Raw genomic sequence first — 24,164 nt, forward strand, 5'->3', positions numbered from 1 at the left:
ATGGGAGAGACAAGAGAGATGAATACATTTAAGAGAGGCCTAGAATCAGTCCAATCATAATAAACATAAAGAGAAGATGACTTCAAATATAAAGATGATGTGTTTAGCCCATAGGCAGAAAAGTTTTAATGACAACTTTCTTTTATCAATAAGTACAAGTTGGCTTATGGAGGACAAGTGTGAGAAGAATGACTGAGTCAGTGACTATAATCTCACATGTACCCCTCACACACCCACTGCCTATGATGATACCATGTTATTGACAATTATGTTTAATAAAGTGGAGCTGTAAGCTGGGCTCATGAGGAATTACAAATCAATTATTTTACATAATTTATGAACATAAAGTTCATACACTGCATACTTGTCCACTTTAACTCTCAATCAAAAGGAGTTAAACTTACATGACCAGACACACAGAGCAGAACGTAACTCACCCTTCCCAGTTCTTTATCTTCAAGGGCGAGGACTCCAGTGCTTTCCGTGAAGAGCTTTATTTTGACCACAGGCCGTGGATGGGTAGTGGTGAAATCTCCTTGGGTTCCCCATCTGCAGAGGTAATAAAAATTTTCTTTGAAATGAAGCACTATTTTCTTTCCAGATAAATGTGTCTCCTTAAAAGACATGTTAAACAATACAGAATCTTGTATGGCTCAATGAGATTTTTATCTTTGCTTTTGTTTCTCACAGATGGCTCAATCAGGAAGGAAAATAACAACAATTATTCAGCTGTTCCAAAAATTAGCACACTACACAAAACTAGTGTGTGGTAAGAATTAATGTTAAGGTGAAGCATTACAGATGCAGCTATTAAAATCTGTTATTTGACTAATTTGAGTTGAAAAAAATGCCATTTTTATGGATGGCTAGGGAAAATTGCTAAGGGTTTATTTATCTAAAAGGTAGTTTCCCACAAAATTATTTTGCATACTGAGGATTTTACCCCATCTCTTCTTGAAAACTCTTTACTAGATATTTTATTTATATTTTAAAAAGTGAATTTTCTCAAGCCTATTACTTCCCATAATTTTTTTATCCTCATTGCAGGATATGTTTTTTGATTTTCGAGAGAGAGGAACAGAGAGAAAGAAACAAACTTCAATCAGTTGCTTCCCATACATGCCGCCGTGACTGGGCATGAAACCCGCAGCCTTTTGGTATAAGGGATGACACTCCAGTCAACTAGGCCACCTGGCCAGGGCACTTTACATGATTTTTTAAAAATTCCAGTCAATAAAAGAAAAAGAAACAAGCATCATAAAAATGAGTGTTTTCCTGGTGCACTCTCCTAAAAATGGGATAAATCTGCGAATATCGGGCTTTTCAAATCATTATAAAATAACGTTTCATTGGCTCATATTTTAATTAATAGCATCTCATCTTTACCACACGTCAATTCATTCAAGTATATTTACAAACTGACATACAGGTGATATTTTAAAATCTTATCAATAACTGTGAGAGATCATAGGCATGAGATTTAGCACAGCATGAAGAAAATGCCATTGAAAAAATATACATAAGAGAATAAAAGTGAGATTTAACAAAGCAAAAATTTCTGTTAAATCACCAAATAAAATATCAATATATTATATTGCATATATTATTTTAAAAAACAATTTAGCATTTTAATGGAACTATCTAAATTTATTTTATAAACCGTTAAGATAGCTTGGAAAACACATAAAACTAAGGAAAAGCAACTGTAATAAAAATTAACTGATTGTGATGACTTCCTCTCCTATATAGCAGTTGTATCACAATACATGTTCAGTAAACCCAAGGTCATTTCAATGGCTAAAGACACTAGCATCCAGATACAGTTTAATCTTTTTAAATTAGAGTCATATGCCAGAGAGAAGAGAAAGATTCAATTAGGAAGGAAAAGCAGCTTAATTTCTATTTTAGTCTCTAGAAAGGAGTTAGCAAAGAATATTTTTATCATTTCATATAATTAAAGTGGTCTCAGATAAAGAAGAGCTAAAATAGGAATAAAATAAAAAGATCCAAAACTAAAATAAGGGAGTAGAGAAAATTTCTCAGTTTAGTGTGTAGAACCTTAAGCCTTGAATACAGTCAGGCAATCTGGATGACAACTCTGGAGTAGATTTTCATGACATATACTTCTTGATTGGTATCATGTGGTTATATTTTGAAAACTAACCCATGGAAACTCTCCTATAATTGTATTTTATATAAATATAAAGTATATCCCAAAATGTGTGCATGTGTAACTTTTCCATGAATACTTGAGGGAAATAAAAGTATCCTCCATTGTGAATACCATGTTGTATATACAGCTGAATATAAGCTCAAGCTTATTAACTGTGCTATTTAAATCTATTTTATCCTTACTGAATTTTGGTATCATTTATATAGCCAGACAGAAGTATTACAATCGCCCACCAAGAGAGAGGTTTGTCAATTTCCCTTTATATAATTTTCAGCTTTTGGTATATATTTGATGACGTAAAAATATTCAATAGAAACCATGTTCTTTGAGTATGAACTGTTTATTATCTTTTCCAATTCCAAGGCCGTGCTTATTTTTCAGTGGTTGTATCTGTGTAAAATTAGAGAACTAATACTATGTTAGGAAGGGTAAAACTAGAGTCATATGCCAGAGGTACAGATCAGCTTAAGGAAGGCACACAAATAACCTAATCAACATATTGCAAGTATAGACAGTAATTTATTGGAAAACAAATAGCTAAAATTTATAGGACATTATTAATAATCTAGAACTTGGAAGGGAATCTTGGATCTCCCAAAACCAATACGCCAGTGAAGGCAGGAAACAGGTGCATATCACAGGACCCAGCAGGTGATCTACAAGAATATGTCTATCTACAAGGTCTGGAACCTCTGAGTCAATAGCATGGAATGCTAATAGTCCACTCCTGTGCAGGTGGCTTAAATAACATGCTTTCAGGAGAGAAGTTAAGGTGCAAGGATACTGGCAGATTCTAATTGTAATGGACTACGTTTTTACTTACACGTGACAAAAATATGCAATTTTAAAGGGATACAAGTAAGTATGGTGGCAGTTAATAATTCTTATAAACATTCTAGACTACAAACATGAAATGACATAACTTGATAGTTTCTCCTGTGAAAAACAAGTTAAAAAGATATATACAGTTAGAAGTTGCTTATGAATTCTATAATGAATGAATTGGAACCAAATCCCTTCTCCTTCCACTCCCCACAAAAGCCCAGGGGAGGAGAGAATAAGAAAATATACCTATCTTTAATATGCACCAGAATATTCCTTGTTTTCTACTTAATTGGCATGTTTAAACCCTTTTTCAGAAATTAATACCAGTTATTATCTTCCTACTCTTTTCTCTGTATTATGTGAAAAAAGAATACATTACCCTTCCTATCAATTTACTTTGACTCAAAATGCATTGCCTTTTTCTATTTCTATGAATATATTATTTATGAGGATTCAGACTTCCAGTGTAAATCTTCAAATGAATAAAATATCTACAAAGCACCTTTAATGACGACAGCACGGCTTCCTGGCTATTAAAACACAGGGTAGTTCATATACCAACTGAAATAACTGATGTTAATTATGTATTTGCTATTAAATGAAGTATACTGGAAATTTTTATAAGGAACCAAAATATATGATCATGTCTACTCATTCAGTAAGGTTTATTTATTTCTAGGAATTTAGCACAACGAAATAATTCTGAGTATTGAAAAGTTGGTAAGCAGGAATGTATTACTATAGCAATATGTAAAATAGCAAAAACAAGCAACTAATATTAGGAAAACAATTACATAAATTATGTAGCATACAATGGAATATTTTGCTGCTACCCATAATAATGGTAGTGAAGACGATGTAAAACATATATGATATAAAATGAAAAAATATGGAGAGGGTACAAAGCTGAATGTGGGCTTTTTATTCTTTCAAAAAAAGCTATTACTTTGTATGTGCCAATCAGCACCCAGTCTCTATTCTCTTGGAACTTATATTGTAATATAAGGTTATAGATAATAAATAGCTGTATTATTATATACAGTAACATACATTTCTCCCCACCCTGGCCTTGCATTCATTTTGTTCCTGTTAGTAGTTTATATTCTCTCATCATTGCTTCTTCACCCACATCACACATCATAAATAAAGCCTGATCTATAGGCTTCTTCATCCTTACTCATAACAGCTGGATACCTCCCACGGTCTCTCAGAGGTATCTAGATAACTAGATTTAAATTGCAACCTGAAAGGATTTTCAAAAATTACCAGCATATTTGTTTTAAAGTATGTTTAAAATCATGCCATGGTAAAAAGTTATGTCAAAAACCATTTAAATCCCTTAACTAAGAATTCTTGTGAACATATAATGCATCCATGACTATAGAAGCAATAAATAGAAAAAAATAGGCTGAACCTGCGTTCCTTATCTATGACCAGCACTAGAGAATTAAATAAGGTATGTGAAACTTCAAAAATTATTTCTTTCATCTCTATATCCTTTTATCCATCCCATTGTGTGACTGGCATTGGTAAAAGGTAGACATTCAAAAAAATCAAGATGACAGGTCCTATACTAAATGCACTCTGACTGGTAGAGAAGACAAACATGTAATTTCACAAATATGCGTAAGTAAATCATATCATACAGAATTGAACAGGGTTCTAAACTGCATTTCTTAATTACTTCTGATGATGGAGCACTTTTTCTTTACTAGTCATCTGCATTTCTCTTATGATTTGCCTTTTAATTACCATTGTCAATTTCTCTATTAGAAGTTTCTTTTAATTGATGATTTTATAAAACTCTTTATAGGATAAAGACATTTACTGTTTCTGATACATATGGCAAATACTGTCAAAGATGGTTCTTTTCTATTTAACTCTTGTTTATGGCGTTTTAAAACATACAGTTTAAAAATACTAGGTAGACCAGTTCTATCAATTTGATTTCTAGTTTCTGATTGATATCCTAAAGAGTCTCTCCTTAACCAAAAATTTTATATTAACCTGTATTTCTTGTGCATATCCATAGTTTAAATCTTCAAGTTGTCTTAAATTTAGTAGTGATAATAAATGACAGTTTCATTTACTTCACCAATCCTGATCTCATTTGGTTTGGAAGTCAATATATTTATAATATTATTACATAAAACTTGGGTTTCGTTTTGAATTTTCTGTCCTAAAGATTTACCTTCTGAGCTGTGGTATACTGTTAGAGTTACTGTAGGACTATGAGATATGATAATGCCAGTTAGAACAAAAAGGAAATAGGTATTTTGAGCTTACTATATTTCTATTAAGAAAAAGGGAGATCTCTCTATTTAGTAAAATTTGTTCTAACATTCCTTGGTTAAGTCTGGAACTTTTTTCTTCTTCTAGGTAGGTCCTACACATTATGTGTTAAATTCATTTCATAGTATTTTATATTTGAGGATTCTAAGTGATCTGTTTTCTTTATATTGTCTGTCTACTGCTGATATGCAAGAAGGTATAAGCTCTTTTCTTTTTTAATATGATAGTTTTGCCTTATTTCCAACGTAGTTATTGCTTTCTTAAATGATATTTTCTTCACCAAATTACCATTAACTGTATTACAAAGATGGAATTATTAAAATAATCAAATAGCAATGACACATAATTCCAAATACATCACTAATTTTTTAACAGAAAACATGAAATAAAGGGATCCAACTACTGAAGTAGAAATGAAAGCCTTCAAAGAATTACATATAATTACTAAGATTTTTCATACTGTAATTATTTTAACAAACAATCCAACTTCAGATAAATTATTTCCATAATTTAGGCATTTTAAGGACTAACAGGAAATACATTCATCCAAAAAATTTGCCTCAATAATAGTTTTGGTTCATAACTTAAATACCCAAGCACCAGATATTTGGTTGCACTAATTCAGATACTCTCTTGGGAAAGTCAAAAATTTTTCCAAGTTTTCTGCAATTGATTTCCTATAGGTAACGTGGTCTCTTTCTGCTGTCCTACGAAGGACTTGTCCAAGAAAATGAATTGGATTCACCTAATTCAAGATAAACAGGATTATTCTGAGTTATTTTCAATTACTTGTGTTTGCTGACAAAGTAGATGGGCACTCTTCACATGCTCTTTAACATGGACCAAGAGGGAATAAAGATGCTTGACAATGGGATACAAAGGCCTGGTGGTACATATCTTCATGTCAAACACTACCATCTGCAGCTATGTGCCTTCTTGGGCACTAGATGCCAGGGGAACCTGCCTGGGTGACTGAGGGCACACAACTGTGTCCCCACTCTTGCAGCAACCTTGAGGCAGGTGAGCATTAATATGTTATAGTTACACAAAGAAAGCTATATCCCTTTTCTGTACCTGTAGTTTACTATCAGTCATTGTCTTGCTCATCATGGCCATGAATACTCTCAAACAAACATGTATGTAAAACAGGCACAGTAATAGGACTTGTAAAATATACCAACTACAAGACCTCTCTATTAATGCATACACATGGCTATAGCTTCTTAATTTAAAATTGCTTAAAATTTTAGTTTAAAATTGTAAATCAAGGTTAATATGAACTACTAAGGGACTGATTATAAATTATATAAGTTAAAATTATATCACGGGAAGGAATTTAAAAACAATGTTAACCACTGTACAAATGTTTTTAAATACAGCATTTTTTATTAATATGAGCAATTAAGATAGCCACTCATGTAAACCTTTTTCTAGGTAGAACACACTTTTGGAAGAGCAACTTTTGATATTTAAACATTTTCAGATTTCTAAGTTATTTTCTAGGACCAAACTATATCAGAGTTTTATCCAATACCAATGGACCTAAGCCAAAGATTAAGGACATATTGAGGAAAACTATTACTTTCATGGAATTGTAGATGGCTGTTGACAACATCATTTACTATGGTCAAAACCACAAGAGGTGAAGTGTTTATTTGAAAAATTCAAGTGTCTGATTCCAACAGGATGCTGAAAATTTAGGTCTAGACTTTTGCTAAAAGTCTGCAAATAAAGATGTAGATTTGAGAGTTATTAACCTAGAGGAGAGGTGGTAAGAGAAGCTACAAGAATAAATGAGCTTATGCAGGGTGACCACTGAAACTCCATTATGGCAGGGATCTGCATCTTACAAATCCATGTCTGTGTATACATGTATACTTGTACATGCACACCCAAATGCATATCTATTATTTATTTTCAATAAATGGGATACTCAAATTATTCTATATTTTTATATGACACTATGTATTTGTCTTCTTTATGTATCAGTACATGGATATACACAATTCTTTTTTTTAATTTTATTTTAATTTATTTTTTCAAATACATTTGTCTCTTCGTATGCCTGCACCATAATTTAGCCCTACAACTCTTCTGTTGATGAACCTGTAGGTTGTTTTCAATTTTAATTAGTACAATAAGTGCTGCAAAAGATATCCTTTTATATATTCAATTGTTTTTACATAAATATGGAGAAGCACAAAAGACCAGGGACAGAATACTAAAACAGTCCAAGATTTTAAACTGTTCTGGAATGTAAAACGTTATCCTAAGTAATTGAAAAGTATGATTCATAATAAATTTTCCTATGTAAATAATATTTACTGTAAGTAGCCATGTTATAATCAAAGGTTCAAATTTTAAAATTCATTGCAATACACAATCTGAAGGTTTTTAGAATTTCAAGATTTTATTGTAAACAAACATCCTTCTGCCTCAATTTTAATAATCTGCAGAACAAATGTAAATTTCCTTTAAAAATATATTGAGTACATTATATATTAAATAAATTTTCTGTATGTTTAATTAAATTAGTTTAAGTTGGGTGATCAATAGTATTTACAGAATTTGCCTTACTTATTGCCATTATTGTTGTTGACATAGTTTAAAAGAGTTCGAAATTTCAATTCGTGGTATCTAAATTGAATCATATAGAGGTTAATAATATACCCTAGGCAATATAGCTATGGCAATGAATATAATTATGACATGATTTTCTAGGCCACAAGGATAACATTTTTCCAGATTACACTGTCATTTAAGACATCAAAGTATTCTACTTTCTCCTTTCAATAAAACCAAAGGAATTATTCTACATATCTATACAGGGTGGGGCAAAAGTAGGTTTACATATGTTTGTATGGAAAATAACACAATAATTAATAAATAATAATACAAGAATAAACTCTGTGGGGCAAAAGTAGGTTTACATATGTTTGTATGGAAAATAACACAATAATTAATAAATAATAATACAAGAATAAACTCTGTTTCAAGTACTCACAACTGTAAAACTATGTTTGCTCCACCTTATATTTCAAAGATAGCAATCTTAATAAAATTAATGATACAAATATCATAACATTGTTCTAAACAGGTTCATATAAAGTTGTGTGAGAAAAAAAGTCAAACTGATTTTTTTAAAAAAGGAAATTAAAAAATTAAAACCAGTATCTGAACCTTTGCCTACAGTAGAGTACAGTGGTAGTACAACAATGCTAAATAGTACAGAACCCAGAGACAATTCCAAGGCTCAAATACCAATTCCCACCTGCAAATGAACCCTGGACAAGCAACTTTGTCATAACTTAATACTTTCCTCATGAAACTGTTGAGGCAAAATGATAACACCGTAACAGCACAGCACCTGCCATAGAGAAAGTGCACAAAGAATGCCAACTACTTCTATTGTATCCATCGAAGTACTACTATAGCTTACTGTCTAAGCAAAAATAATACCTACCTGAAAAAAATAATAGTTACGAACATTAAAGATTTAATCAGTTTTATTTAATGGTGACATTAAAATCCAGACAGTATTAGAAACTACAAAGAGAAGCAGCAACTAATAGCAAAACATGTCAAAGGAGAAAAATAGAAGATGACAAAGAGAAAAGGAGGGAGGGACAGAGTGACGATGAGGAGAGGAAGAGGATGAGGTGGAGAAAGAGGGTGTAGGGGGGGAAAAGGAAGGTTTAATTTAAAAAACTACCTTGAATAGGTAAAGACAGTTATAAACTGAGCATTACTCTGAATCTTAATGTATTTTTGCATGCTATCTTTAACCTTCTTTTAAAAATAATTTAAAGGCTAAAATGTTGACATATGATGCATTTTTAATAGGCAAACTTGAAAATACCCTTTAAAATAACTAAGTTTTATCACCCTAAGCTTTTGGGACTCTTTCAAAAACACCACATTAAACTTTTTATTACAACAGAAAGACAATATAAAGTCATCTATTTCTGTAAACATGTCAAAGAAAGAAGAAATCCTGGTATGATATCTTGGATTTTAAAGCAGAATAACATTTGTAGGTATGCAATGATCACTTTCATAGTAAGAGAAAAATCCTATGGAAAAATCCATAGTAAGAGAAAAAGATGGTAAGAAAGCATGGGCTACACCTTCTACACCTTCATGCTTTCTTATCATCTTTTGTTTCCCTTTCCCTTGGAAGAGACAGCTCCTATTTTGCTGCTCTAAAAATTGGTAAAAGTCTCAAGAATAACAGGATAAAATTACCCTCTAAAGTCTGTATTTCATTTATGAAGTATGCATGCCATTTAACCTCCATATCCAGAGTAGAGAAATCATATTATACTTGTACTATTTTCTTCTGGGAAAGTCTAGCAAGAATATTAGTACAAAATCAGGTTTCAGAAAAGACAGAGGATACAATCCCTCACAGGCATTTCCTTTTCTTTCGCTTACAGCAGGATCGTTCAAAGACATTGACTTGAAACATCTAATTTTAAAGAGAACCATTTGTCACATCTTGCATTACAATTCTACTTGGATAATACAGTAGGAAAAAAAAGTGTTAACTTTTTATAAGACTAAAACCAAGATTTTCAAGAACTTAAATATACGAAGACAGGATAAATAATTGCCATATAAGATAAATTAATGTAACTAAAAAGCGTAAAGTTTGTTTTAACACATAAATCCCTAGAAAGAGGTTTAAATAATAGAATGCAATGGTGTATAAATGAGCACAACTATACTGCATGAACCAGCAATTAGTTATCCACAGGAACTTATTAGTATATGTTCATACTGTTCTCAGACTCTCAACTTTGAAGCCCATGTGAAAATATCAGCCTGGTTTGTTCCTGTTTTTTTGACCTGTAGTAAAAGGTGGATGCATTATATAAACTGGAAAACAAGCCCTTTCAAATGTAATAGAATTAATGCATTGTTCTCTAAAGAGGAGAAGTACTACAGAAATTTAAAATTCTGGTTTTCAAATTATTAGGTTATAATCATCACGAATAAGCATAGCATATAATAACTACTGTTATTAGTAAGTTGGAGTGCTCATCAGTTATTAGCACATATATGTTTTACCGTATCTTCCAATAGTTAATCTCTAATTTGATGGAACTTAAAGACAGGTTAATGTTCTTTGGGGTCAGACCTATAGGTGTAAAAATGTTTTGCTTTATGTTTTCTTAATTTAAATCCTTGGAATTGCCAAAGTACTATTGTAATGGAGTGCAGAGCATAAGTCCCCTGAAAATAGGAGAACCCCCACAATCCTTGATTGGGGGCAGGGGAAAATAGATGGTACAGCATTTAAGATACACTGTATAACAATGGCAAGTTGTGCCTTCCTGAAGGGAAGAGGGCTGCTGCCCTGTTATGTATGTGACTGAGAACATTCAGGGACTCATGACATAGTGAGAGGCAGGGGGCAGATGCCCAAGCTGGACACCCATGCATCGCTGGGAACTTTTGCCCTGACTAAAGACTGGCAGCCAAAAGAAGGTAAAAGATACTGGGAAACTGGCAAAAATGGCTGACACAAACACACCATAAGAAGGGCCAGATATCAGATCATGCAGGAAGTTCTGGGCCAAGCATTTAAATGAAGGTAGTCTGAAAAAGAGAAGGGGAGAGCCACGGGGTCTGAAGTGAGAGAAAGGAGGTCTGAAAGTCAGATGTCCAGTGAGTTGCTGGAGCTGCCGGTGCAGCAAGGGGACCTGCCCAGCCACCCAATTTCGAGTCTGTGTGGAGAAGACGGCGGCAGAGCTGAGAGTTACAGGGATCTGCCTAGTCACCCAGAGAGATTCTTGGAGCTCAGCTGTGATCAGGAATGCTGATCTGCAGACTTTTGCTTTTCTGAAAGAGGGTACCTCTGACTGGTGTACTCTGGAACTGGCCCAGATTGGCAAAGGAAGGTGGGACTATGTGTTTTGGGGTGTTTTTAAAGGGAGTGGGACTTAGAGGCAGAAATCCGCCATTATCCTAAGCCTGTATAACTTTTAAATAGACAACCCCTTTCCTTTTTCACCAACTCTTGCATAGGTAGTCATGCTTCTTGGCAGCAGGCAATCGAATCCCACAGCTGATCCAGAACAGCAGTAGCGGGGCTCTGTAACACTACATCAGAACATCCTATTCTTTTTTTTTTTTCCACTTAAGTTTTTATTTATTTATTTGTTTAGATTGTTTTTAAATTGTATTTGGATTTACATTGTTTAATAAAATTATATAGGTTTAAGAAGTACAATTCTATAATATATCATCTGCACATTATATTGGTTGTTCATCACCCTAGCCAAGTCTCATGCCATCACCATTTAGCGCATCTTTACCCCCTCCTACCTTCCCCACCTACCTTTCCCTCTAGTAATCACCATACTGTTGTCTGTGTTTATGAGTTTAAATCTTTAATTCCTTCATCTTTTTTAACCAGACCCTCTATGTCCTCCCCTCTGACAGCTATGAGACTGCTTCTATTTTATAAGTTGATTTTGTTCACTGGATTCCACATATAAGTGAAATCATATGGTATTTGTCTTTCACTGATTGGCTTATTTCATTTAGCATAATATCCTCTAGGTCCATCCATGCTGTTGCAAGAGTAAGGCAGTCTTCTTTTAAATGGCTGAGTCGTATTCCAATGTGTAAATGTGCCACAGCTTTTCTATCCACTCATCTACTGATGGGCACTTGGGCTGCTTCCAGATCTTGGCTATTGTAAATAACACTGCAATGAACATAGTGGTGCATATATTCTTTCAAATTAGTGTTTTGGTTTCTAATAGCTTACATTTAAAAACAAATGTTCCCCAACTGTTTCCTGCTCCTCTGAAGGTGGAAAAACTCTTGGTACTGTCTGAGAGCAGTAACAGAGGTTTATTTCATTTCTCCTAGAAATGGTCCCCCTGGGATCTCCCTTCAAATAAAACGATTTTTTCTTTCCTTTCCTAAGTGACAGTTTCTTGGGACAATATAAAAAAGACTTTCCAACTACACAGAAGGAGTTTGGGACAACAGAAATGGTTGAATTGCCTGAGACCTTTCCTGAACACAAAGCACCAGGCTTTCAACAGGGTATACGATGCATGGAGCAGAAACAAGCAGATTCTCAAATACGCAAAACATGATGGGGGCCCGAAACCAGCCGCAGGAATGTCTAGTGGAGTGCAGTGATAGTGGTGACACTGTCACAAGCAGCCTCAGGAGAAAGCTGTCAAGCAGTGAGGCCAGGTAAACTTCACAGGCTACAGTCACTGCTGGCACTCACTCTTCTGGTTCCTGTGAGACTTGCTCCCATGTTACTCAGGAAAAGAAATCTACCCTTGTGAATTTCTTATGGCCACCAACTACATAATTGTGAGATACCTCAGGACACAAATGCAACATATGCTTTCAAAAATTAAGGACTCAAATTCATATATTGTAAAAAAAAATTTGATACTCATGAGATAATAGGTAGCCTGCTAAAGTTTTAAGGGAATAAAAATCAAAGCGGCGACCTGTGTTTCTCCAACATTTACCTAGCTAGTACTTGAAGGAGCAATTACATAATGATATTTTCTGTAAATCTTGTCCTCACTTGTGCAACCTCTAGAATGCTATTTAATAAGCATCTAGAATGTGCCCATCATGGGGATGAATGATGAAAATACGAAGATGGAGGAAAACTGACTCTGGTCTCCAGAGACAGGCTTATGAGAAAGGGAGAAGCATGAAACGTAAACAAATACAGCAGTGAGAAAAGCTACATAGTGGCCTTTGTTTGAAGAGCAAAGTATACTGCACTAAATTTCTACATTTATTATTTTCCTTAACAATTATAGCCACATTCCTTACTGAAGCCACCACTGTGCTCTGGACATAACAGGCACACATACATATTCAAGACAGAAGAGTTTGTGTAGAAAGAATATGGACTGAGAACTTTGGAGTCTAAGGGGACTGGGTTTGAATACCTGTTTCTCCACTAAGTAAGTGCGTTAACTCAGGTATGTTAGTTAAACTTTTTGAGGATCCATTTTCTTATGTAGACAAGAGACTAATACATTAATGTCTTACCTAAGTCATAAAAATACATGAAATCAATAAGAAAACATCTATGGGAAATCGGAAAGCACACAAAATGAATGGGGCACCCTATTTTCATGAACAGAACAGAAATGATGAACTCCTAAATAATTTCCCACACGAGCCTCTCTGAAGGGAAAGAAGCCATATGAGTGACCTTACATTCTCTTTTCTGTGGAAGCAGCACCAGTTATAACAAGTGTGATAGATGACTAGTCCTGAAACACCCTAGGTTTTATCCCTTTTATTAGGTGGTGATGCAGCTTTTCTTTATAGTTCTCTGACTTTGGGGAAGTCCATCAGTCCTCAATTAGCTCCAGGAAACCCAGCTAATGCACATTTTGGCTTTAGGTACTCTTCGAACAGTGAACCTAAGGCACAGTTACATTCATGCAGTCACGATAGCCAATCCTGAGGTAGGAAGCACTTTGGGGAATGTTGTGTTAAATTCTAAGGGAGCAAATAAGGCATTTGAAATTCCTGATGACTTTATTAAATATTCATAGGTTCTATCTGAAAAGAATTCAGAAACAACAACAACAACAAAAATCAGTCCTTATAGCACTTTGTAGCAGTACCAAGCTGGTTCTTATCTTGGTCAGTCTAAGAACTTTGTAGTGTAGGAGAGTGTAGGAGTGTAGCTGCCAAAATGTTGGTGGGAAGTCTAGTCTGGCAATGCATTTAGCACTCTTAAAGATTCAAGAATCTATCTGGCACCTCCCATTGGGTTTGGTACCTGTATTGGGAAATTCACAGTCTTTTTTGTTTTATTTTTTCCCCATCCATTCATTCTGTCCTTGAGCTACCATGGTTAAAAATAAAGATGTATTTGTAAAAGATGGAGCTAATCATAAAATGTAAACATAGATGAGCCAACCAGAATGACCAGAGCCAAGAAACAGGCCAAACTGAATAAAAGGGATGTGGTGAGATGATATGCAGAGTGCTACACAGCACTGGAAGGACCAGGCAGAAAATGCAGATTGGGTATAGTACAAAAAAGTTGGCTAAAGGTGGGAAAATATGAAAATAATAAACCTGGGAAAAATACAGGAGAAGAAGGCTAAGGTAACCTGAGAAGGAGGCTAAGAAATCTGTAGCACGCTCTCGCCAAGCTACAGAGCTGGAGCAACTAGTCATGAATGATCGGCCTCCTGCCATCGTGGGAAAGGAAAACACTACTGTTTCACACATGACCTGTCTTTACAAAATAATCCTTTACCGCCAAACTTGAGCATGAAAGCAGCTTCTTTTGCTTTTCTCTAGAAAGATTCTATAGCTTTGGTAAGTGCTAGAAAAATCTGTATTTATAAACAAAAGAAAAAACTCGAGTACACTGTGGTTTCTACCACAGATGGGAAAGGGTAAAAGAAAACAGGAAATAAGGTAACAAAATGATAGAATGAAGATTAATATCCTTAGCATGGCTCTCAAGGTTGAGCATTCCCAGCCCTTAGCTATTCCTCAAGCCTCAATGCAACGCTTCAAAAGCCCAATCTACACCCATGCAGAGGTTCCTGCATTAGAGCGCCACACTTGCCTGTTTCTGCATTAATACTATTGAATTCTCATTATCACATCATTCCTTGCTACATCTGGTTAATACTACTTATCTTTCTGCTGAGAACTCAAGGGTTGTATCTCCAGAAAGACTTTCCTAACCCTCTGCACTTGCTCCAGTGGACAATCCTCCAAAAAAGTTAGACTGTTGTGTCATTTTTTTGCACAGGATCAAATTCAGTTTCTTCAAAACAGTTACCCAGTTTGTAATTATATTTATCTGGATGTTTAGTTGTTGATGGCTGCCTTGCCCTTTTAGACTATGAATACCATTTGCCATAGCCATATGTGATTTTAGTTATCATTTCAGTCCCAGCACCATTTAGTACAGGGCAGATCTCAATAATTGTTTGTAGAATAAATGAATGATACCATATACTTTATTCTAATTAGTATAGTCCTCAGAGGACTATGAGGAGAGCCACAGTAGTTGGATGACCAAGTATTCTTGACAGTATATTCTACTGTGCTAAACAAACAGAGAAAAGGAACTGGGTCAGATCAGGAACTGTACTTCTTAAATTACTGCCACAATGGGCAATTGTACAAGTTGCATGTATAACACTCTAGGTCAGGTTGCCACTGACATACACAAGATATGCAAAATACATCATGTTTATTGATGAACAGTTTTCATGGATAATGCAAACTAACTCAAGGTGGCGGGGTGGGGTATGATGTTAAATAGGAATAATGACCTGAATCTAAAACCCACTTCTGTATTCTATTTTTTTTACCATAATGCTTTTTTTTAAAAGACTTTATTTATTTTTAGAGAGAGGGGAAAAGAGGGAGAAAGAGAAGGAGAGAAACATCAGTGTGTGCTTGCCTCTCATGCGTCCCCTACTAGGAACTTGGCCTGCAACTCAGGCATGTGCCCTGATTTAGAATCAAACCAGCAACCCTTTAGTTTGCAGGCCAGCACTCAATCCACTGAGCCACACCAACCAGGGCCACTTCTGTATTTTAAAATGACATTACATTTAACTAATACAGTATCAACTGTATTTTTGGTATATTTACAATAGTTCAGAAAGATTCTAAAACAAGTTAATACTCCATGTCAGAATGGTCACTGCTGATCAATCACGTGCATGTATTCTAAGTGTGATTACCTGAGACTACTGTTCATTTCTTACATAATTTCTCTGTCTTGGCCAATTGTGAAGAAGTGAAACTTTCTTTAGGCAAAATTTGTTAATGAGTAACAGGTGTGTTTAATAATTTATTCAATAAATGTTTTAAAAATTAAATTTATTGGGGTAACTGGTTAACAACATTAGAACCTTCAGGTGTACAACTTTATAATGCATCTGCATATTCCACTGTGTGCTCACTCCTCAGAGTCTAGCCTCCTTTTTTCACTACATATTTGAACACCCTTTACTCTCTTTGTCCTCCCCCAAATCCCTACCCCCTGGTAACCATAATTCTGTTCTCTGAAACTATTAAGTTTCAATAAACATTGTTTAACAGCTTAGATTTATTTTTGTTTCATCTTTTTGGTGCTTGAAATAAAACTTTTTTTTTTGTATTTTTGCACTTGTTTTTTGGGTACACTTTTCTTATCCTATCATCGTTGTACCTGTGCCCTCCTTAAGTAGAGAATCAGTGTAGAATACTTCATAAAAATTAAAGGCTACAAGACTGCTTAAATAGTGACCACAGTTTTGTTTATAAGGTGAATCTCTGAGATCTTTTATTTATTAAGTCTTCCCCAAAATAAAAATGAAATATTGAGGTAAAAGCTAATTATTATTTATTTTTAAAATATATTTTATTGATTATGCTATTACAGTTGTCCCAATTTTTCACTTTTCCCCCCTCCACCCAGTACCCCCTTCCCTCCAGCAATTCCCCCTTTAGTTCATGTCCACGGGCCATGCATAAATACATTCTTTGGCTTCTCTGTTTCCTATACTATTTGTGATATCCCCTTGTCTATTTTGTACCTACCAGTTATGCTTCTTAATCCCTGCACCTTTTCCCTCATTTTCACCCTCCCCTCTCCCAGCTGATAATCCTCCAAATGATCTCCTTATCTATAATTCTATTCCTGGTCTGGTTGTTTGCTAAATTTGTTTTTTCTTTTTTAGATTCAGTTGTGACTTTGTTGCCCTTTTAATGTTCATAGTTTTGATCTTTTTTCCTAAATAAGTACGCCTAACATGTCATATAATAATGGTTTGGTGATGATGACCTCCTTTAGTTTTATCTTGTCTGGGAAGTACTTGATCTGCCCTTCCATTCTAAATGATCGCTTTGCTGGATAGAGTAATCTAGGTTGTAGATCCTTGTCTTTCATCACTTTGAATACTTCTCGCCTGTCCCTTCTCGCCTGCAAGATTTCTTTTGAGAAATCAGCTGACAGTCTCATGGGAACTTCTTTGTAGGTAACTCTCCTTTTCTCTGGCTGCTTTTAAGATCCTCTCTTTATCTTTAACCTTTGGCATTTTTATTATGATGTCTTGGTGTGGTTATTCTTTGGGTCCAACTCCTTTGGGACTCTGAGCATCCTGGATTTCCTGGAAGCCTATTTACTTCACCAGATTGGGAAAGTTTTCCTTCATTATTTTTTCAAGTAAATTTTCAATTTCTTGCTCATCCTCTTCTCCTTCTGGCACTTCTATGATTGGGATGTTGGTATATTTAAAGTTTTCCTGTAAGTTCCTAAGCCAATCCTCATGCTTTTTTTTAAAAAAAAATTGTTTTTCTTCCTGCTGTTTTAATTGAATGCTTTTTCTTTCCTTGTGTTCCAAATTGTTGGTTTGATTCTCAGCTTCCTCCTCTCCACTGTTAGTTCCCATAGATTTTTTATTTCACTTAGTGGAAACTTCATTTCTTCCCTTATATTCTTGCCATACTCAATGAGTTCTCTGAGCATCCTGATCACCAGTGTTTTAAACTGTGCATCTAACAGGTTGGCTAACTCTGTTTCAATTAGTTCTTTTTCTGGCATTTTGTTCTGTTCTTTCATTTGGGCCATATTTCTTTGTCTCCTCAATTTGGCAACCCCGCTGTATTTCTATGTTTAATGCTGAGCTGCTTTGACTCCCTGTAAAAAACACCTGTAAATTGTGTGGGGCAAAGTTTTAGGTAATCATCAGGGTGGGGCACCCTGTTTCACTACTTTGTGGCTCTGTATGGGGGGAGGGCTGAGAGAGGGGGCAATACTGCTTCCTGGCTTTTGAAGGTTTGCCCAGCACTTGCTCCATTTCCAGTTGCTTCATCCACTTCCTGTATGTGACTGGAACCTTTCCAGCGGTTGCCTTGGTGGTGAATCCCAGAGTGGTGAGTTTGCATATGCTCTAAGTCCCTGCAGGCCCTTTAAACAAATCATCCCGAAAATGCAGGTATTTCTTCTGCAGCCCCAACTCCCATTGGTTTTTATAGCCAGAGGTATGGGGATCTATCTTCCTGGTGCTGGAACCCTGGGCAGTGTGGTCTGGCCTGGAGTGCTGGGATTGCTTGCTCCCAAGGTATCCCTCCTTACTTTTATCCACCACATGTGAATGTGGGACTACCCATTCTGCCACCACTGCCCCTTGGTGCCAAGCTGCATCTCCACGCTTCTCTGTCTCTGTGACTCTGCCTCTCCTACCCATCTGGATGAATATGGCTTCTTTAAATCCTTGGTTGTCAGACTTCCATATAGCTTGATTTTCTCACAATTCTGGTTGTTATTTGTTTTGAGAAATAGCTGTAATTCTCTGTGGTTGGGCAAGAAGGCGAAACCTTTCTACCTATGCCTCCATCCTGACCAGAAGCTCCATAGGGTATTTTTTTAAATTCTCACCCAGGATATATTTATTGATAAGAGAGAGACAGAGAGGAAGATCAATTAGTTGCCTACTGTGCGCATCCTGGCCAGGAATTGAACCCACAACTGACCCATACCGGCCAGGGCTGCAAAGACTATTCGTACATAGTGTAAAACTAAATACTAACAAGATTGGAAAAGAATTTACCTTGTATTTCCCTTTTAATACCTCACAAACATTATATTTACCAATCAAATAAATGTTTGATATGTTTATAACTTCAGAAGAGTCACATTTAACTGGATTTGTGTTCCAATTTGATCAGGTTAAATACATTTGTCAGGTTTTTCAGTGAAGCATACAGAACTAGTGGCAATGCTCGACTTAGCATCTTGTTAATAATTTTTAGAAGTGAATAACATAGTTTTAGAAGACAAAATATTAATATCTGAGTCCTCTGATAACCAAAACCATGTGTTTACAAACAAATGTAATCTAGTTGCCTGGTTTGATATTTGATTATTTTGGAACTACCACTTCCTTTTTTTAAATTACCTCCATGTATATATTTTTAACTGTTGCTTTCATTAATTTTTATTTACATATGCAAAAGTTAGAAATAAGCAATATGGGTAGAAAAATTTTAAGTGAAAACAAGCACAATTCTGCATATGATAAAGAAAAATTCTGCCTTTGCTACAAAGATGTCTTTTTGAAAAGTACCCACATACTTAAAAATTAGATAATGGCTTTAAGGAACATTAAAATTCAAGCTTAAGTTTAAGGGGCATTTTCTCAGAGAAACTCCATGTGATTTAGAGAGAGGATTTTTAATATTATAACATTTTTGTCACTGCATAAATGTTCTGAATGTGCAACAAAGTGATATCAGCACTGTATCATTTTGTGAATATTTGGGCCACAGAGAGTAATTGGTGCAATGTCACTTACTTATCTGCGTAACTGGTGGACATCCAGGAGATTATTGGCTCCCGAGTGCTATTAAGTCCATTTATACTCATGTTTAACTTCCTCATGCATGTGTGCTGACTATAAAATATAGTCAATTTTATATACATACGGAATTTTTATTAATCAGCATTTTCCCTATACATGAACTACTCTCACTGATGCTTAATTAATATATTCAAGAGACCACTGCGGTCAGTTATTCGGGGTCAAGTGCTTCATCAAATAGAGGTAAGTCACTCACAGCCAGACATTGGGACTGCAATGCTGAATAAGAACTGGCCTCTGGCTTTTAGGGAGCTCACAGTTTGGTGAGAGCAGCAGGCAAAAAGAAGCAACTACACCATACAGTGAAAATTCAGGGTACAGAGCATATACAAGGTGTTAAAAGAAATTTTCAGGGGAAGGTGGTAGTGGTTCAGGAAAGCCTCACATTGGAGAGCCTTCAAGAAAACATAAAGGGTAGGTAGCTATGTGCAGAGTGTAAGGAAGACCAGCGATGCTTGAGGGCAGACAGTTGTTCTCCCCAGGGACGGCACCTCCTTCCCACTAGAGATATTTTAATGAGTATATGGGCAGAGGCTATGACAGCTACATAAACTGTGGTGCAGGGGACAGTTCCATGGATGAAAACTGCCCCCATACAAATGCAATAGCACTCCTGGTTGGAAACGCCATGGCTGGCAAATGTCAGAGGTAGAGTGGAGAGGTAAGTGGCTGTCAGGTAAATGCAGAGCCTCTCATGCCAGACTTCATGGAAGGCAAAGGAAAATCACTAAAAAATGTTAAGCAGGGAGGTGACATAATCAAATCTGTGTTTTAGATAGTGAACCACAGTGAGGCAATAATAAAGGAAGGAGACCAAGTTGAAGCTCCTGACGTAAAGTTAGAAGGGGCTCAAACCAAGAGGCTGGCAATGAAGACATAGGAAGGGAGGTGTATTTGCTGGGCACTGTAAAAGCAGAGTCAATAGGATTTAGATGGGGATCAGAAAAAGAATAAAAGGATAGGTGTCCAGGTTTTTAGTTTGAGCACCTCTGTAGATAAATGATACCATTTACTAAGATGGAATGTATTGAATTTCAGATACCTGAGAGAAGATGAAGATATCCAGACAGAAAGATATATCAATCTGGATAACTAAAAAAGGATTCTGTCAATTGCAGAATCACTTTTAGTAACAGCTTTCTGAACCTGAAAGCCTATTTCCGTGTATTCTGTCATAGGGTTTGGCCCATTGTGTAAGTTTCTTTGAGAATGAACAATACTACTACACACAATATAAATTACTTACCTATTAAAGTAGTGCAGAATAAATTGTATTTGTCTCCTCTCTAATAAAAGTGAGTGATTATATTCTACTGTCAAATTCTTATGCATCCATGCCATATAAATACTTCTAGATCAATTATCCAAGTTGCAATATATCTTGATTTACATTTACAGTTGTGTTATAAACTGTGTGCAATTTAGATGAAGTTATGATGTGGATTGGTTTTAAGAAGAGGATAATTATAAAATGGATGTACACTTTCTGTCCATGCCGTCACAAACTACCTGATGGAAAGACAACAAAGCCAAACGCCACATGCAGTAGCTCAGTAGAGGAATTAGCTTCTTTGTGAACAGAAATAGCAGCCCCATGGAGTCAAAGCAACAAAGCTCAGCTGAGCTTGGTATAAACAAGCTTTCTCTTTCTAAAGATACCACCAACTGAGGGAAAACAGCAAAGGTCATCAGCTATGTTGGGGACCTTCTCTGAAAAACTTAGCGATGAAACATTCACAAATGTGCCCAAGAAATAATGATGCAACTTTAATGTAATCACCAATCTGTCTGATTATGGGAGAAACAGGTCCATCTGTACTTAAAAGTCTCATCACAAAAAAGAGATAGTCCACAAACCTGCTCTGGCCCTTCCAAAAATCATCACTTTTACCATTTTAATGAGTTTGCAACAGGTATCAACACCCTTACTCTGAGCCACTGATATTTCTACTCCCACTCTAAGTAGGACGTTGCTTAAGCAAGCAGCTCAAATAGATACTAAGTCCACCAAAATCTTGCTATGGCACAAATTTCCTTGGAAATGAACTTAGAATAACCTATGTCTGTTTTGGTCCTGCTTACCAAGGGTCCAGTTTACTAAAGAACTAGTGAGAGTCTCCCCTGCGAGTTGGTTTTCTGGCTTTCACCCAGAATCCAGTATTTGCAAAAAGAGAACATGAGAATGAGGCAATCTGAACGAGTGCCCCATGTAAAATGATATAATTAATATAACAACAATGACAGTGACAAAAATAATAATTAGATGTGAATGTTTTGAAATTTTAGATGGAACCCACAGGAAAAGTTGTTTAAGGTTGATATGAATGTTGATCTGTAGCTGCTGATTTTATTTTAGCAGTAACACAAGACATCATGGAACATAGTTTTTAAATGTTAAAGGTGGTAAGCTTAGTTTTTACATCCACAAAATACTATTCACAGTAAATAAATATGTTCACTTTCTTTCCTAGACATCTACCCTATTTAAATGTGAAGTAATAGAGGGTACAAAAACCGTGCAGAAGACTCTCGCTCTACCATTTTGGCAGACCTATGTAAAACTTGTGATTTTCACACATACAAATATTAAAATTTTGCCCTGACTGGTGTGGCTCAGTGGGTTGGGTGTCATCCTGCAAAGCAAAGGGTTGCTGGTTAGATTGCTAGTCAGACGACAGGCCTGGGCTGCAGGTCTGGTCCCTGCCTGGGGCACATTCGAGAGGCTACTGACTGATCTTTCTCGCTGACATCGATGTATCTCTTCTCTTATTCCCTCCTTTCCCTTCTCTCTAAAAATAAATACAATCTTTAAAAAGTATTAAAATTTTGAAGATTCTTATGAGAATTTGCCAAATTCAATATCATCCAAATACTGCCATCTGTCAACAAAGCTATACTATAGCAAGAAAAGCAAATTTAAACATTAGAATAATAATGAGAATATCACAAACTTGCTCCAGGTAAAATTTTGGTATTTTATAAGCTATTTTATAAGCCAAAAGATTTCAAATCTTTGCCAACCAAATCCATCTTGCATTTTATGTAATAAAGAAATCTGAGCCAGGATTAGAAAAGTGTTACTAGTCTAAAAATTGACTAATTCTTCATTTTAATTTCTTTCCAAATTTATCCTCACTGTGATGGTCTTAAGTCAATTAAGTTGTTTTCTGAAAAGAAAAAAAAATTTAAAATAAGTTTGTCTCCCCACCCTTCAAGAATCTCTTTAAATTATGTTATGTCAATATGTTTGCAGCAATGTATCCAGAGGCTATAGTTTTAATTTGGAATATGTGAAAGTGCAGGAGGGAAGGCTTACATAAGACATCTTTTCTTAAAACAAAACTTTAGGAAAAACGCTGCCATATCTTCTAGAAGACAGGGCTCCTATACCTAAGGAGGTGTTTTTACTGGAAATCAACCTCAAAGAGAAACTTCAAAAACTTGCAACCTAATGGAGACTGAACAGTAGATTATTAAACAATGAATGGGTCAATAATGAGCTAAGAGAAGAAATCAAAAAAAATTTCTGGAAACAAATGAAAATGAACAGACAACAGTCCAAAACCTATGGGACACAGCAAAGGCAGTCCTGAGAGGGAAGTTCATAGCAATACAGGCTTACCTAAAAAAGATAGAAACATTTCAAAGAAAAGACCTAACACTACAACTTCAAGAACAGGAGAAACAACAACAAATAAATCCCAGAGCAAATAGAAGGAAGGAAATAGTCAAGATAAGAGTAGACCTGAATGACATAGAGACAAAAAGAACAATTCAGAGGATCAACCAATCCAGAAGCTGGTTCTCTGAAAAGATCAATAAAATTGACAAGCCTTTAAGCAGACTCATCAAGAAGAAAACAGAGAGGACCCAAATTAATAATATCAGAAATGAAAGAGGAGAAATAACAACTGATACCACAGAAATACAAAGGATTGTCAGAAACTACTATGAACAATTATATACCAAGAAATTTGAAAACCTGGATGACATGGATGAATTTTTAGAAAAGTATAATCTTCCAACACTGAAGGAGAAAAAAACAGAAAGCTTGAAGAGACTGATAACAGCTGGGGAAATTGAAGCAGTAATCAAGAAACTCCCGGCACACAAAAGCCCAGGGCCAGACGGTTTCACAGGAGAATTTTACAAAACATTTAAGGAAGAGCTAACCCCTGTCCTTCTCAGACTATTCCAAAAACTCCAAGAGGAAGGAAGACTCCCAGACTTTTTATGAGGCCAGCATCAACCTAATCCCAAAACCAGACAAAGACCCTACAAAGAAAGAAAACTACAGGCCAATTTCGCTGATGAACATAGATGCTAAAATCCTCAACAAAATATTGGCAAACCGCATCCAGCAATACATTGAAAAGATTATCCACCACGATCAAGTGCGATTCATCCCAGGCATGCAGGGATGGTTCAATATACACAAGTCAATAAACATGATACATCACATAAATAAAAGACAAAAACCA

At 35.5% G+C, this 24,164-nt stretch overlaps 1 protein-coding gene across 9 annotated transcripts in view; it reads right to left on the reverse strand.

Moving 5' to 3' along the window:
• The window catches only part of CADPS2 (calcium dependent secretion activator 2), a 561,256-nt gene that overhangs the window by 266,627 nt on the left and 270,465 nt on the right, over window positions 1-24,164 (reverse strand). For all 9 annotated transcript variants that reach the window (XM_054564129.1, XM_054564128.1, XM_054564130.1 and 6 more), the window contains exon 7: window positions 438-549. In XM_054564129.1, coding sequence (XP_054420104.1) covers window positions 438-549 — 112 coding nt within the window. The remainder of the gene's footprint in view (window positions 1-437; window positions 550-24,164) is intronic.

The sequence above is a fragment of the Pteronotus mesoamericanus genome, unplaced genomic scaffold (genome assembly GCF_021234165.1).
Source record: "Pteronotus mesoamericanus isolate MK-2021 breed Mesoamerican mustached bat unplaced genomic scaffold, CSHL_Meso_final scaffold_85, whole genome shotgun sequence".
In the NCBI taxonomy this organism is placed as follows: Eukaryota; Metazoa; Chordata; class Mammalia; order Chiroptera; family Mormoopidae; genus Pteronotus; species Pteronotus mesoamericanus.